The following is a 15,963-nucleotide window of genomic DNA, read 5'->3' as shown; positions in this document are numbered from 1 at the left end:
CCATGAGTGTACTTGTACGGTTCGGTACCTATGCAGTATGCCGTGGTGGCCTCTTTCGGGGCATTTGCCATGAGCGTTTGGGAATGTAGAGACACCTTAGCCCCCCCCAGCCCATGACAACAACTAAGCATGGCATCGAAATGCTCAGCCTTGTAGCCTGCTCATGATCGGCACCGGCACCGGCAACTTGCAGGATGCTAGGTAATAGCTGGGTGTGGCTTTTGATCATCGATGTTTGTACTACTCCACGGAACGTACGGCACACATGTCAGACTCTTCCTACCAACCCGCGACATTCAGCCCTTTGTCGCATTTCAATCTATCTGTAATGGCTCCCAAGAAGAAGCAAGCAAGTTGGGAGCAAGCTGGTGAGCTCCTCAAAAAAAAGCAAATGAACGCACTGCTCCACTGCGTACTGTGTTCGGCCTGGGTAGATAAAGGCAGTGTCAGCTTACCACCTAGCCACCGGATGGTATGCTGCAACGTGCAAGTACATATAACGAAAGTTGGGGGCTGTTGCGGGTGGCGGCAGGATCTGGGTGTTGCATCCTGGAGCCTGCTGCAATCCAGCCAGCCAACATGGTGGTGTTATCTTACTTCAAACATGCAGATCTGTAGAGAAGTAACAGGTTGAATGCATTCTAGATGGACAGACGAATCGATTTCCTTACTTTTTGGACGTGTCGCTTGTGCCCAAAACCAACTTGGTACGCCCAGGACAACTTGCCCTGAGCGAGATTAACGTCGGTTCCTCCAGCCGGTGTCAATCGTTTACTCGTTGGACATTTCCATGCGAGTCTCACCCTCGCGATGAAAACATATTATCTGCCTTGGCTGGAATACTATGGAAACGGATTCTATTAGACCTTGGAACTCAAGAGTATGGTTCATATATCTAACTATTATTGTTGATCATCTATTATATCGGATCTGAAAGAGGTGGACAAATCGAGATGTTTGCTTGTATCTGCAACGGCGCGCCAGGTGTTATAGCGCAAGCCCCCCACAGTGATGTCAAAGATCTACTGTAAGGTTACCAGAGAGAAGCTCTCCTTGCCAGAGTGACGTAAAGCAACAGCACGCATGTTGTCAACAGGATAAGAAGCAACTGCGTTACAGGCAAAGACAGCTTCAACAACTTCTTCAATCAAACCACAAACTATCTACTCTGCACTCGCAACATACAAACACCAAACATTCAATCGCGACCAAGTCTACTTTCTACAGAACCAAACCAGACAGACACAATGGCTCCCACCAAGACACCCGGCTCCACCAACGTTCCCGCTAGCGACACCTTCCTGAAGAAGCAAGCTGAAGGTATGCCCAAAAGACCACAACAACCAGGAATCAATGATTCTAACGAGCAACTGGGATAATTCACTAACCCGACCCATTGCAATATAGCCAAGGGACTCGGAGCCGACAACGCACCCGCACACAAGGACGCACCGGCCCCGGGCGAGGCCCCCGTCGCATCCGACTCGGGCATCGTCAAGAGCGGCATGGACACCAACGCGACCAACGTGCCGGGCGAGAAGGGTCTCAAGGACGTGCCCGTCAGCGAGGAGCGCAACAGCGAGATGAACGGCAACACCATGACATAAAGCGGTGTTAAGTGGGAAGAAGACCACGTTTAATAATGAATGGATGTACGATAGGACGAAAGTTGATATTATTAGCGGGCGATTTGTGACGTGGACAACGCTGCGCTGTGCGGTTCATGCTGGGCTCGCATCTGCTCTGAAACGGCGGCGCTGTGGCCAGCCCGCCAGCCAGCCAGCACATCACTTATAGATATGATGGCAATGATAACGACATGCAAACATGACAACGGTTTGTCCCCACGTGATAAGTTATGACTATGACGGGTATAAACACACGGGACACGGTTCATCGTCAGCGTCATCGTGGGTTTGGTAGACAAATGCCTAAATGAGGTGTGTGCCCTTCATGCTTTCATTTTACCCTTCGGGCTGGCGGGAAGATTGGTTGGTTGGTTGTAGGCTGCGGCCCAACCCAGCGAAGCAAGCTAGCTGTCCCTCCTCCCTGCCGGTGTTAACCACCAAATACACCCCGCAAACCCCGTGTGTTCATATACCACTGCACTTGCCTGCAATGCTTACTTTCTGTACCTTAATCCAACGTTCCACGCCAACTTGTTGTTCCCGCAAGAAATAGAAGTATTATTGGTTACTCTCCAGAAAAAGAGAAGCATAGAGTGACCATCATATTGCCGATTAAACACAACCGACACCACAAGAACACAGAAAGAATGAGGCTCATCATCACGGGTGCGACGGGCTTCGTAGGCAGCGAGGTCCTGCGCCAGGCGCTGCGCATGCCCGAGATCACATCCATCGTCGCCGTCGCGCGGAAACCGGTGCAGCTCGAGGGGCCCGAGGCGACGTCCAGCAAGCTCAAGAGCGTCATCGTCCAGGACTACGACCAGTACCCGGACGACGTCAAGAAGGAGTTTGCCGGCGCCGGCGCCTGCATCTGGTGAGTTGGTCTCCACTCCACGCCGTTCCCCAAACCCCAAAACCCCAACTTCTCCAGGTTGTCGTCATCGCTACCGCTCCCGGCGGCGACCACAAGCAAAACCACATAGAAGTTGTCCCCTTGAAGCCAAAACCAGGCAAGTCCTGGATTGGCAGCTACTAATCCATGTGTGTGTGATATGCAGGACCGTGGCCGTCACGCCGAGCAAGTCCAAGTCGATGGAGTTCGCCGAGGTGAAGCGCATCTGCCAAGACTTCACCATGGCCGGGATGCAGGCCATGTACGAGGCCGGGCCCGCGAAGCCCTTCCGCTTCATGTACATGAGTGGCACGGCGGCGCCCCGGGATTCGAACCAGAAGCCCGGATGGTTCATGCCAGAGTACACGCAGATGCGGGTAAGTCTTTTGGTCCTCGTACTTTCTGGAATGGATGGGTAGCTTGCAGTGGCAGAGTAAACTGACAAATACTGTATCATGTCGAAATAGGGACAAGGAGAAGTCAAGGTTCTCGACTTCGCCAAGGCGCACCCGGGGGAGATCGAGGCCTGCGTCGCCAAGCCCGGCCTGATCACGAGCGGGGGCTGGAAGGATTCCCTGCTGTCGACGGGTCTGAAGGTGACGGGCCTGGCGGGAAGCGTCAAGATCTCGCAGGTAGCAGCGGCGATGCTGAGGCAGGTCGTGAACGGGTTCGAGAAAGAGCCACTGCAGAATGACGACCTGGTGAGATTGGGCTCCTGATTGATCAGGTAGGGGAACTTGTGTGTCTTATGGGGGAGTTCATGGGAAGATCGGGCTTGGTGTTTACAGCGTAGTCGTTTGTTAAGTACCCAACTGTTGTTTTCATTCATTCAACCCATGTCAGGCGGGAGTCTACTGAATGTCTCAGTTATTGTCCCAAAGACGCGCTTTTAAGTACCCAGAGATTGCGAAATGGCCAAAGACTATTCTACTTTCTACTGATCGCATGTAAAGCGGGTGGTCACCTAGCCAGCTCGCGACTGGTAGTGAACCCCCGTAAAGTGAGTGTAGACACCACGGTATCTGCTGTATTCAGCAAGCGATTGCTTTCGCACGCTTTTCTCATCTCACTTTTCACTTTCGCAATCCAGACTTCCTCTCCCCTCGAGTTTACGAACAGACAACTACTTCGCGTCAGACCTAGATGGTCTCACGTACAGATTCCCTTTTTATCAACTATCCAGCCGAACTCCTGGCTCACGTTTGTCGCTCGCAAAGCTCCCGTCCAATTAAGGAATCAATCCTCTATGCCCGCTGGTAAGTCCAATATTTACAGTGTATATTTCGCCTGAGTGACAATTAACTGACTAAACGCTAAAGCTTAGCAGCTGTACGAGCAACATGCGGAACACGGGATACATTATAACGAGGCCACTGAGCAAGTCGGCCCAGCTGAGGCGCAAGGTTACGGAGGCTTCGACTGAGGCCTTGAAGGAGGCGTACATTAGCATCACAGAGACAGTGCCGAAAAGCCTGACGGTGAAAGCAGTGAAGGGCACCTTCAAGAAAGCTCGCAAGGATAACGCAGAGGATGAGCTGCTTGCGTCTGTTCACCCCAATCCACAGTCTGGCTGTATCCTTTTCAAGCTCCCCCAGGAGATCCGCGACCAGATCTATGCCGAGATCTTCGCCGCCACCCGGGTGTGGTTCGAATACATTTACAGGGACATTTTTGGCAAAGTTCCTGTGAAGAAAAAAACGAAAGCATCACGCCCTCGCCCTGCTCACGTGCTGCAGCCGCATCCGCAACGAGATTGGCCACTCCTGGCTGAGCCACATCCTGCTCTGTTTCCAGTCGCCCGCCATCATGCTCGAGAAGCTGCTCAACGTGCCCGAACCCCTCAGCTGTGTCCACCATGTCCGGGTCCACGGCCTCATGGGCATGATGCTCGCGGTCCGATCGACCCGAAGCCCCTCCGCTGACGCCATGGTCCACGAGTTCCTGCGGACGCTGCCGGGCCTCGCACCTCGAGGAGCTCGAGGTCGTCGCAGATGGCTCGGGTAGCAGTGCATGGGAGTACCAGGCCATGGAGCTGCTGCTCGACCGCAGCTTCGGCTGGAAGAAGCTGACGGTCTACTTCCCCGGCTCGGGCCTACTGGGGCGCGCGCGCCCTCCTGGTCTGAAAAGGAGGACGAGCATTTCGAGTACCGACACGGCCTGCAGGGCCACGTGCGACGACCCTTGCCTGCGGCCTTCAGGGAGGTCCTGCTCGAACGCGACGGGGCCGACTCGGGATCGACCGTCGACATTTCCCAGGGGCCACGAGTTGAAGAAGGTGTCTCCAAGTTCAGCAGCCTGCGCCGCCGCATCCTCGGTCTGCAGCACCAAGACATAGAAGAAGCACAGTTCCCGGAGCGCTACTACCGGAAGCGCGACAAGAATTTCGACCCCCGATACCAGTTGCGGGTGGTTTCCCGGCGAGGCCGCGGGGTCGACTGTGCCGTTCCGCCGCTGCGGATGTTTGCGAAGCACCATTGGCCCTACTGGCGGACGCGGGAACACCTCGCGAGGAGAGTTCACGAGGCGAACAGGGACCCTGATACTGGACTGCGGTTCAGTGGTCCGCTTTTTCAGTATTGGTAGGTAGGAGGCGGTTGTTATCAAGTACGGATATGATGACTACCCATCAGGGCTTTGGATACGGGCTTAGTTAGGAGTGGGATGTTACGAATTTTCTGCTCTCCCGATGTCTAGATGGGGGGCGTATGGAGCTGGGAAGCATATGAGTGTATGATGGACAGATGCGCCTACATCCTGCAAGTCTTTGGGGGAACAGTTATGAATCAGTTTCGTAACTTGGGTATTGCTTTTGAGTAGACGAAATATGCACATGCCCCATAGCTGCTTTAATCAAAATGGGTCATGTACTACCACCTGAACGCCTAAATGCACTGATCGTGTCTACTGGGAACATGGCGCTTCGGATGGGAACGAAGGTCCAAGGTTTTCCTTTGGCAGAAAGTAAAGTATCAACATTGACTTTGTTTGAGTGATTTGCCCGGTATCAGGTCAGCATGTAATAAAGAAAGCGCAAAGCCGGCTTTCCCAAAGGCGTCTGGATCAAAGTAACATATCCATGATAGTTCTTACATTGTAACTGTCATTGTGTCGCCAACAGTATGGTAGAGACATAAAGGGCTTTGTAAAGCAACCCCAATGAAAAACACCCATGAACGACATCGAGTGAATATGGCACCTGTACTAATCAATGCATTGAGTCGAAGATCTAGCCTTTAACAGACCACACGAATACACCCCCTGAACAAAGCTCATTATTACTCAAAACATTGTCGCCAAAAACGACGAGAACTTACTTATATTAGGGATCTCTGCTGCGCTGAAAATATAGGTAAAATCTCAGTTCAAATCGCCAATTACACGAAGTATATCAACAACATCAACAGACGAACCGTCAAAGAACCCGTATACAAACCATCTACCAGCATACACATAGCATTGGACAACATGACCACCCCGTCGTCGAGTATCAACCAAGCTGCATTGGGAGAGCAGGAGAACAAGGCTCCGATCAGGACAATTTCTGACTTGCTAGCAAGTCCAGGTCCTGTTTTCTATCCTCATGAGGACATGTCGTGGAGAAACAGCACAACAAACGATAATTACGTTAACATTTCTTATGAAAATGTCGACAGGCTTGAGGGCTTTTCTATTGACAACATTTGTGCGATGTTTCCGGATTTCCTTAGACAAAAAGCAGATCTAACGCCTGATGATGAGGCGGCCATCCGTCGGTCTGCTACACAGCGTTACGAAATCGAGAAAGAAGTAAATCTCGTAACACGTCTCGTGCCATGGCTAGAGGAAAATGCCCTTCACTGTATAAACAAGACAGTAAGAGGTCTCCAATATCGACTCGGTGTCGATCCGAAGACCTACAAACTTGCTTTTCCCTATCACCTCAAGTGGGAACCGACGACTGGTGAGAATGTAATAAATGCATTCCTAGACTGGGGCCTCGTTTTTTCCCAGTCCAAAAGTCTTGGCGGTATCATCTTAGCTGGAGAGACAAAAATGTATATCAACCCGGACAAGCTGGAAAAACTGTCGCAGGAGGATGGAGACAGGGGGTCGCCCCCTTGACGCGCCTAGCGCGTTACGCAAGACATTTCATTTGTGTATTTATTAGTACGGTAGCACCTTTTTTTTGTCCTTTTTTTCTTTCCTTTAAACAGTACTTTAGCATTTAATATATTATTTAAACGCTTTTTACTGTGCGATAGTTATAAGCTTAGCGTTTTTTATTAAATAAGCTCGTTATTATTATTATACCGTTTATTCTATTAAACTTTATATATTAAAGAGCGATTCTAGATTTATGTTTTTTTATACCTTTTTATTTTCTTATTATTTCTACGACGCCTACTATATTTAAACCCTTTATTAAGCTGGCTAATATTAAGCTCGAAACTTAGCGAAACTAGTTAAATTAGTATAATTCGCTTAAAATAAGTGCTTTTAAGCGTGGTATTTAAATATACCTCGATTCTAATATATTTAACGACGCCTATCTTTATAATAAGTTTAAACTACGTATAATCGACGAAATTAAACAGAGTTTAACCGAGAACTTTTAATTAATAAATAAAATTAGCTTAATAAACCCTATAATAAGCGTATATATAACGGTAAAAAACTCGGAGCCGATATACGACGCGCTTATTAATAATATTATTAAGCGTATTAAACTTAAATAAAGCGAATAAAGTATAAAAATATACCGTTATATAATACGGAAAAATACTTTTATTATTATTAACGAGTAAATTAAGTTTACGGTTTTAAAAGCGTATATTAATATAGCTTATAGTAATATTTATAAGTTAAATTAATTACTTACGCTTTAAAATATTATTCGTTAATTTAAATAATAATCTAAACCCTTCGCGAGTTTATATATTATTTTCGTTTAAAATTAACATAATAAATTTTTAAAACGAGTTAAGTTAGGGGGAAAGGATTTTTAGTTTTAGTTAATATAATAGAGTAAATCTTATACGAACGCGGTTTCCGAGAGAATCTTTAAAGTGTAAAGATATTTAGTAACCTATATATAATTTAAAACGGTTAATAAATAATTAGTATTAGGATAACGTGGTTTATTACTACGCGACGTATATTACTTAGCGACGCACCTTAATTTAATTCTAATATAATTAAACTTTAACGCGTAATACCTTTATAACCATAATGCCTAATTAATTTTAAAAAATCGGATAGTTTTAATAATTTAAGCGATGCGAAACGAACCGAATTAAATAAACTAAAAAATAACAGTAAAAACTTATAATATACCCGAATTAATTTTACGCTATTAAATCTACGGCCGAACTTTAAAACGCGAAATCCGATTAAAACGACGTAAAATAAATTTAATTAAAAAAGAGGTATTTCGTAAATATATAATTAATTTAAATATTTAAAGGATACCTCTTAATCTCGTTAATATAAAAAATATAGCTAATTTTTTTACCGCGTTGCACGACGGCGACCGTGTCGGTAAGTATTAAATTAAGCGTTTTATTAACTGTAACCCGGACTTAAAAATTAAAATAAATCGTTGGTACGATTATTAAAAAGCTTTTTACGAGAATTTTAAAATTATTTTTACCTAGTTTACGTTAATCGCGAATATAAAAGCGAAATATAGGATTGTTAACGAAAACATTTAAAATTTCGACGAAACCGGCTTTATAATAAGTATAATCGGGTTAATATTCGTCGTAATACGCGCCGAGCGGCGTAAAAAAACGAAATCGGTTTAGCTTAGTAATCGGGAATAAATAACGGTAATTAAATATATTAATTCGTAGGGCTAATACATTCCGCCGTTTTTAATCGTTTAAAATTATTATTATTATTATTATTAATAGTACGCCGTATGCCGAAGGCCTTCGGTATATTTACCTAGTTCCTCGTGTAATAAACCGTGCTGAAGCTGGATTAAAAATACACGCTGCCAATATCGTAAAATCTACTTTACGTGCTCGACGTTACCATGCTGGTTTTTACCTACCAGCCTAGTGACCCTTGCTTTAGGGCCTGAAGAGAGATTATTTAGGTTTGGGTGGTCTCTTAATCTCTATTGTTAACTTATATAGCGGCAGTCGATCGGTCCGTAGAAGCTATTTTGCGATAACTTTCGCCGTATTTTTTCTATAGTAAACGCCGCTAAATCGCGACGAGTTCGTAGCGAATTAAGTATTAATTGTCTTGCTAACTGCTTTTGTTTTTCCTCGAAGTCTTTATAGTATAGGATTAAGTGTTCGGCTGTCTCCCGTTCTTTACCGCAGTTATATAGCGGCGTCGGGACGTCTAGAACCCGATAAGTGAATAAAAATAACTTAAGCCTTATTTTTTTAGTACGTGCTTATATTAAAACCGATGCTTCGTGTTTAAGTATATCGTCGTAACGACGGCACGCTCCTTAATTTAGCGGCGACTCTATAGCTAGTTCGCGGCGGCTTCGCGTCGAAGTAACGGTATAGAACTATTTTTATTATTATTTCTCTTTAAGCGCTTATTCGACCGTTTAATTATTTAGCCATTATTTAGCTAACGTTAATTGAGCGTCGCTTAGTTATGGAATCGTGGGGGCTTCGCTAATAGCCTTTTAAGGTTTTTTTTATTTTTTTCTTTTTGCGCTACGTTTTTTATTAATAATCTCTGCCGTTTTTATATAGGCGCCGCGTAGAAGTTATAATTTCCCGGTAGTCTCCGTACGTATTTCGAAGCTAGCTGCCCTCGTATTTAAATAGAGGTCGAGGGGGGAAACTGCCGCTTTAGTCTTTAAATAGTATTAGGGGGTCGCCTTATATGCCCTTATTACGGTCCGGAAATAGGAGTTTTGGACTATTATAAGGTTAAGGGCTGGCCTTTTTTCGGTATCGCTTACTCTATACTAAGCCGACGTTTCGTACGCGAATACGCTACGTATTATTTTCGTATAAAGCTCCTTTGCCTTTTGTATCGAATATCCCTAAATTAACGCTGCGAGCTTAGTAAGAGTTAATGTTTAAGTTGCCATTTTCGCTTTAATTTTTAAGATATAGTCCTTTTATTATAGCTTTTAATAGAGCTAAACGCCGAGGAATCTCGTAAAGGTTACCGGCGCTATAATAGCGTTTCCGAGGCGTACTTATAGCGTATAAGCTTTTCGCGCTTTAATAAAATGGATAAGCTCGCTTTTTTAAGTTCGAACTCTATTTTTCTCGTGCGTATTTAGCGGCTATAAGTTTCCTAAGCTTTTTTTAGGTTTCGGTAATTCGTAACGTAGTTTAGCTTTACGGTAATAAGATTCGTATTATCCGCGAATTCGACGATAATAAGCTATTTATACGCTTTTAACTCCTCGTATAGTATAGCGATATAAAAAATAAAGAGGATCGGTAATAGCGGGGAGCTTTACGGAATATTAGCGCGAAGCTGGATCTTTTTAACGATTTGCTGTCGAAATAAAGGTGGACCGATTTATTCGTAATAAAGCTCTTAACCCATCGGTAAACTTAATCCGGCAGTCTTTTTTCGCGGAGTGTAGTAATTAGTCTTTTATGGTTAATTGTATCGAAAACGCTTTTAATATTAAGCTGGAGGAGGGAAGCGACGCCTTTTTATTATTACGTTATACGGACGATGTTAGTAATTAGTCGAATAGCTAGCTCGGTAGACCGCTGCGTTCGGTTCCTTATTTAGCCTTTAGGTAAAAGCGAGTACTCTTCGGTTATTCCGGTAATTCGCCGGTTTATAGTTATTTTTATTACTTTCCCGACCGTATTAAGTAATAAAATAGGTTTTTATCCACTAGGTGTTTATTTTTCGGTTGCTATTTTATTTAGCTTTGAAATTATAATAACCTTTGCCGTACGGAAACGTTTAGGGAAGTAGGTAAGCCGGAAGCTCGCTGTCGCTAAGCCGGTTAACGTCCGGAAAAGGGGTTCCCTATACGCTTTAAGGAAACTAAGAGGTAAAAGGTTTTCCCCTAGAGCTTTCTAGGGTCCCGTTTATTTAATAATATTTTTTATTTCTTCAGCCGTTACCTCTGCCTCGATAAGGGTAAGGTTAAGGGCGTGGTTCGGTACGGTATTTAAGTCCGTAAGGTCGGCTTTTAGGTTAAGGAAAAACTTCTCCGAAAAGAGCGTAGTTTTCTCGTCGTGGCTTCGCGCCTCGTTAATAGCTCTTTCGCTACGTCGTAATTCTAGGATTCCTACTGTTTATAGTGGCGTTTAGCTCCGTAGTCGAGCTTATTATTTAAGCGACTAAAGTATTTTAAAATCGTGGGGAGGCAGCGGCGATTACGTAGCGCCAGCTTTTCGTTTTCGCTATTTAAACGATTCTCTCTAGGTCCGTCTTTAACTCGGTATATTAATTCTAAGTATATTGCGAGGATACCGCGAAATAGGCTCGGTATCGTTATTTCGTTATAGTTTACGCTTTTTAAACCTCCGATAACCACCAGGGCGTACTTTTACTAGTATAGGAGGTCTTTTTTAAGGCTGCTATGTCGGTAATCTTTTATAGGTCGCCTATAAGATTATTAATAGCTTAATCCAGCTTTTCCGGGCTTATTAGCTCGGCGATATCGATTAAACGTGCTTCGGCTTCCGCCCGTATTAGCCCTTTATTTAATATTATTTAGTTTTATCCTTCTGCTTTCGTTTTATTATTTCGTAGCGAGTTAGTTTTTAGTTCGACGTAAACGACCTATGCCTTGTGGTTAAAACCTTTTAAGCCAGGGTTTCTTTTATATAAAATTGTCGTTCCTCGTGTTACCCAGGCCAAGTTTAGCGTAGAATCTCTTTATCCGTAGCGTCGTCTCGTAATTTCTTTATATAGCGTAGCTAGTTTTAGGTTTTATTGGTCCGTAAAGGTAAAAAGGTTGTCTGCTCCGTACGATTTCCTGCTATGCACGTTCTAGAGCGGATAGTGTGTGTTAAAATTTTCGACGAGTAAGTGTCGCCCGGGGTACGAGATCGCATCGAGATCGCTTAAAAGGTTCCGCTATCGAAAAGTTTTTTAGATTAGCGAATATATAAACTATATAATAAAGCGGCTATTTTTTTTCTCGGTATTATAACGGCAGCCTAATCGGGGCCTGCTTTAATTTTTAGCTTAGCGATATCGAGGCGTTTATATATATAAATAGCCGCTCGGCCTTCGCTATAAATTACTCGATACCTAGTTATTTTTAAACAGTACGCGGTTTACGTGCGGGGGTTCGTTTATACTTTTTATAGTATTAATATATCGTACTCTTCTTAATTAATTAAAGCAAGTATCGTTATTATTTTTAATACTACGATATTTTAATATACTATTCGTAAACTTATAATTATAAAACTATAATAGTGTCCTGCGCTAATAGGGGAGCGACGGTACCGCGTCGGCTTTGCGAACGTGTCTTTCTACCTTAGCTGCTCGCTGTCGAATCAAATTACGGGCGGCCTTTTTTCCGCGAAACTATTGTATACCTTTTTTATCGCTGGTAAAGAGCGTTATCGGTAGTAATAAACGCCCTATTCCTATTAAGCTGTCGCCGGTGCTACGGACTTTAAACTAGCGAGGCCGGTGAGTATAAGCTTTTTTTACGCGTTCTCTTTATTGGATCGCTACGGGGCAGCCGCGATCCTACGCCGTATGTTCCTTGCCGTAATTAATATAACGTTTTCTGCCTCGTAGTCCTTTTTAGGGGCACTTTTAGTTTCCCCTAGGGTATACTGTTGTAGAATAGTAGTTATATCGCTACTGTTTTCGATAATATTTAACTACGTAGCCGTAGCCGTAATAGCGGTAGTACTATTAAATGCGGAGGCTAGCGTTATACGGTTTGTAGTCGAAGATCTCGGAATCCTATATTAAGCCGTTATCGTATAAATCTTTCGTAATTTAAACGGAGCTCGTATATAGGATAAGGGAAGCGTAGCGTACTTCGGGATTCTTCGGCAGGCTACGTTTATATTTCGAAATCTTTTTCGGGTTATATTTATCTACGAGTAAACTACGTAGTAACGCGGTTTTATCGTAGGTATCCCGCAGTTTCTTCGTTAGGACCTTTTTCGCGATAACTACGAGTTTTTTATAAGTAAGCTGCGCGTTAATCCCGAAAGCGTTTAAAACTTATTTATTATTTTCTATATATTTCTTCGCCTCGTTTTTAAAGGTAAAAACAATATCGCCGCTAAATAGTTTTTTCGCTACGATAGTTTCGCTATATTTAATTACCGTATTAACGCTCTGCACGATATCTACTAGCTTCCTTTTTTAGATATCGTTAAATTAATTTACGTTTTTAATTATTACTTCGCGGTTTCGGCGGGCTGGGACGATAATTTTCGGTTACTAAATAATAGGATCGCTACTACGCGGCGCAAATATAATTTAAGCTTAGGATTTAGTCTATATAACTTTAAAATCCTACGTAATTTAAGCGATAGCTTTTCCGACTATTTTTCGTAATTCCCCGCGGATTATTAACGCATTATCGTCGTTATCGAAATACGGTCGTAATTCGGTTATTTCGGTACGAAGTTCCCTAATTACTTAAAAAATCTCTTTACGCCCACTACTAAGGGCTATTAAATTAGCGATCAGTTTCTTTAAATACTTTAATCTTTCTTCGATACCTCTTTTCGAGCCATTTTCGCTACTAGGACGCGTTTAAAGCGTTTAAGGTTCTTAGTTATACGCCGCGACGTTGCTTCGCGGGTAATATTAGCTCTACGCGAGTCCGGCGCGACTAGTGTTAATAATCATCGGATTATCCATCGGATTATCCATACCGTAGCGCCTTGGCTGCGTTCCCTCGATAAAGGTTCGGCTAGGTCAATTCGACCTCGTAGATTTAAATAATAAAGTTTATTTTCGATTATTCGATGGTTCGACCGAGTTATCGATCTTTTCCCTTCTTTTCTTAACCTCATTTAAAATTAATATTACCTCGTAAACTAGTTTCGCGAAACCGATTTATTAAGCGATTAAATAATTAAGCCGACTTTTAATAATTAAACTAATAACGAAATAAGCTTAAACTAAATTAAACACTTCGATAAATATATTAAATTATAAACGAAAAATCGCTACCGCCTCTTAATTCTCAACGGCCACGAAAACTATATTTCGGCTAAATTCGAAATATACTATTAAAATAACGATATTATTATTATTAATATACTTCCTTATTTATCGCACTTACTTTAACTTTTTAATATAATATTTTATTCGCTTTTAAAGCGTACTTATTCGAAAAAAAATCGAGTTATTTATTAAAGTTTTTATAAACTATATTACTAAGCTGTAACGAACGGCTATCGGGGTCCAAAAGAAACCTCGTAGACGTGCTAGGTTTATGTTGGCTAAGACGAGAAAGTATTTAAACGTGTAGAAAACCCGGTTTTTTGATATAATGGCAATATCTTAACTTAATCGTGGGATTTGGTATAAAAGTGTAATAAGTCCGTTAAGGCAATGTGCCTCATTAATAAGTTAAATTAATACTTAAATTAATCGCTGAAGTAGAGAGTGTCTATATGAAATATATAGGAAAGGTTCGTGGTTTATATATTTAATTTTTCTTTTACTGATTTCTAGATCACGTTAAATATCCGCGATCCGATATATTTAGTTTCCCTTGGATTATATCGGATATTCGCGATCTAATATATTTATACTTTAACTGGATTATGTTGGATATTTACGATTTAATATATTTATATTTTATCTTTACGTAACCTCCGATAATTATTTTATCTAATCTATCCATTCCGTACTAACTATTTATTACCGGCTACTTAGTGCTGTTATCGTTATTTTGTCCTGGGCGTACTGGTTAATAATAATTATTATTAATGAGTCCGTTATCGTAAGCGGGGCGTTAACGCTAACCGGTGGGTTTGGCTGTTATCGGGTTTAGGTGTATTTCGGGGCATCGTAAGCCCGTGCCGTAGGTGGGGTCTTGGTCGCGTAGTTGGCCAGGTTGTAACATTATTTCCCCCCTCTTACTTACTTTATCCCTAAAGCGGTTTAGTGATATAAGTATTTTAGGAAGTTTTTATTAGTTTTTCCGGGATTTTTCGTAAATTCCTTCCTTTTTTTTTTTTACTTTTATTGTAATGTGTGCTTATTATATTTAGTTATGTTAAAAAACGTAAGTCGCGTTCCAAGAAAACTGAGCAACGTAACGCTTTCCTGTTTATTATTTTGCAGTATTTTGTTACTATGCCGTCGTGTTTTTATTGCGAAAGCCGTGGGTTTTTTTTTATAAGGTTTCGGTATAGGACTTGTCCCGTTATGCGGAGTGTGTTCGTTAAGGTTATTTTCGTTACGATGTTTAAGGCGTTGCTTTTACCGAGTTGCGGAAAATTACCGAGTAATACTAAAAGTTGGAAGACGAGTTTTAGGCTGCGGAGGAAAGGGTTTTTCGCTTTAGAAAATAAAAGAAACTCTAGTTCGAGAAGATAATGCGGGCGGTTCGCCGCGGTATTGATAGTGTTAAAGAGTTTGAGCGCGTGGAACGCGAAGAAGTTGAGGAGGAAACCCGTCGTAAGGTTATAATTGAGTCGGTTCCGGAGGAGGTTTCGATATTGCCTTTTAACTTTTCTTTCGATTAGAACGGCGTGTACCTGGACGTTCCGTTGGAGCTTTCGCTGCTGGCTGAGTTTAGGCTTGTTTTTTAAATTGCTGGAGTTCTTGAGCAGTGTTTTCTAAGTGTTTTTTAGGTTTCTAGGTGTTATCCTCTAGTGGGTAACTTTTTTAATAAATAAGGTATTTTTAGCCCCGTTCGACTCGCTTTTTGTCGAGGATTTTTTCGACTTCGTATTCGTGCTAATTTGTTTCGATTTTTAACCGTGTTTCGGTTGTGGCGTTTGTTAGCGCTGGTTCGAGTAATGAGATATGAAAAATGGGGTGTATCCGTATTGTTTTGGGTAGCGATAGTCGATAATTGGTTTTTGAAATGACTTTTACGATTTTAAATGGTCCGATTTTTTTAAAGTTTAGTTTATCGCTGGGTTGTTTAGTTTTAATGTTTCGCCGTAAGAGGTAAACTTTTTCCCCTTTTCCTAGGATAGGTCCCTTTATTTTCTTTTTATCGGCGTATTTTTTTATTCGATCTTAAAAAAAGGTGAGGTCTTTTTGTAACGATATTTAGAGTTGTTTTAGTTTTTCGATTTAAATAGTCGCTATCGGTGTTAATTTTCCTTTTAACGGTGTTCGAGTAATATCGGGGTTGAATTCGTAGTTCGCCTTAAAGGGTAATATGTGCGTGGTTTCGTTATTTATACTGTTGTATGTAAATTATGTTAGGGGTAATAACCGTACCCAGTCGTTTTGTTTATGGTTAACGTAATATCGCAGATATTGTTCTAGTGTTTGGTTTATGCGCTCGGTTTATTCGTCGGTTTACGGGTGGTAGGCTGTAGATAATTTGTGTTT

The 15,963-nt window shown here is 42.5% G+C and overlaps 4 protein-coding genes across 4 annotated transcripts; all 4 read left to right on the top strand.

Annotated features, from left to right (window-relative positions):
• Positions 1-1,247: 1,247 nt before the first annotated feature.
• PG986_008871 (uncharacterized protein) lies at positions 1,248-1,607 on the top strand (the record flags this gene model as incomplete). The annotated part of the gene is made up of 2 exons (XM_066845093.1): positions 1,248-1,320; positions 1,408-1,607. The coding sequence occupies 2 exons, from the start codon at positions 1,248-1,250 to the stop codon at positions 1,605-1,607; spliced, it is 273 nt and encodes a 90-aa protein (XP_066697491.1).
• A 668-nt stretch (positions 1,608-2,275) lies between these two features.
• On the top strand, positions 2,276-3,239 carry PG986_008870 (uncharacterized protein; the record flags this gene model as incomplete). Its single annotated transcript, XM_066845092.1, has 3 exons — positions 2,276-2,502; positions 2,687-2,897; positions 2,988-3,239. 3 exons carry the CDS (start codon positions 2,276-2,278, stop codon positions 3,237-3,239), a joined length of 690 nt encoding a protein of 229 aa, XP_066697490.1.
• Positions 3,240-3,860: 621 nt separating this feature from the next.
• PG986_008869 (uncharacterized protein) lies at positions 3,861-4,524 on the top strand (the record flags this gene model as incomplete). Its single annotated transcript, XM_066845091.1, has 2 exons — positions 3,861-4,160; positions 4,225-4,524. 2 exons carry the CDS (start codon positions 3,861-3,863, stop codon positions 4,522-4,524), a joined length of 600 nt encoding a protein of 199 aa, XP_066697489.1.
• Positions 4,525-4,546: 22 nt separating this feature from the next.
• On the top strand, positions 4,547-5,103 carry PG986_008868 (uncharacterized protein; the record flags this gene model as incomplete). The annotated part of the gene is made up of 2 exons (XM_066845090.1): positions 4,547-4,689; positions 4,719-5,103. The coding sequence occupies 2 exons, from the start codon at positions 4,547-4,549 to the stop codon at positions 5,101-5,103; spliced, it is 528 nt and encodes a 175-aa protein (XP_066697488.1).
• Between the last annotated feature and the right edge of the window lie 10,860 nt (positions 5,104-15,963).

The sequence above is a fragment of the Apiospora aurea genome (assembly GCF_038362705.1).
Source record: "Apiospora aurea strain CBS 24483 chromosome Unknown utg000006l_segment0_segment0, whole genome shotgun sequence".
NCBI classification, from domain to species: Eukaryota; Fungi; Ascomycota; class Sordariomycetes; order Amphisphaeriales; family Apiosporaceae; genus Apiospora; species Apiospora aurea.
The sequence above is the reverse complement of the archived record's forward strand: the minus strand, read 5'-3'. Positions and strand labels throughout refer to the sequence as shown.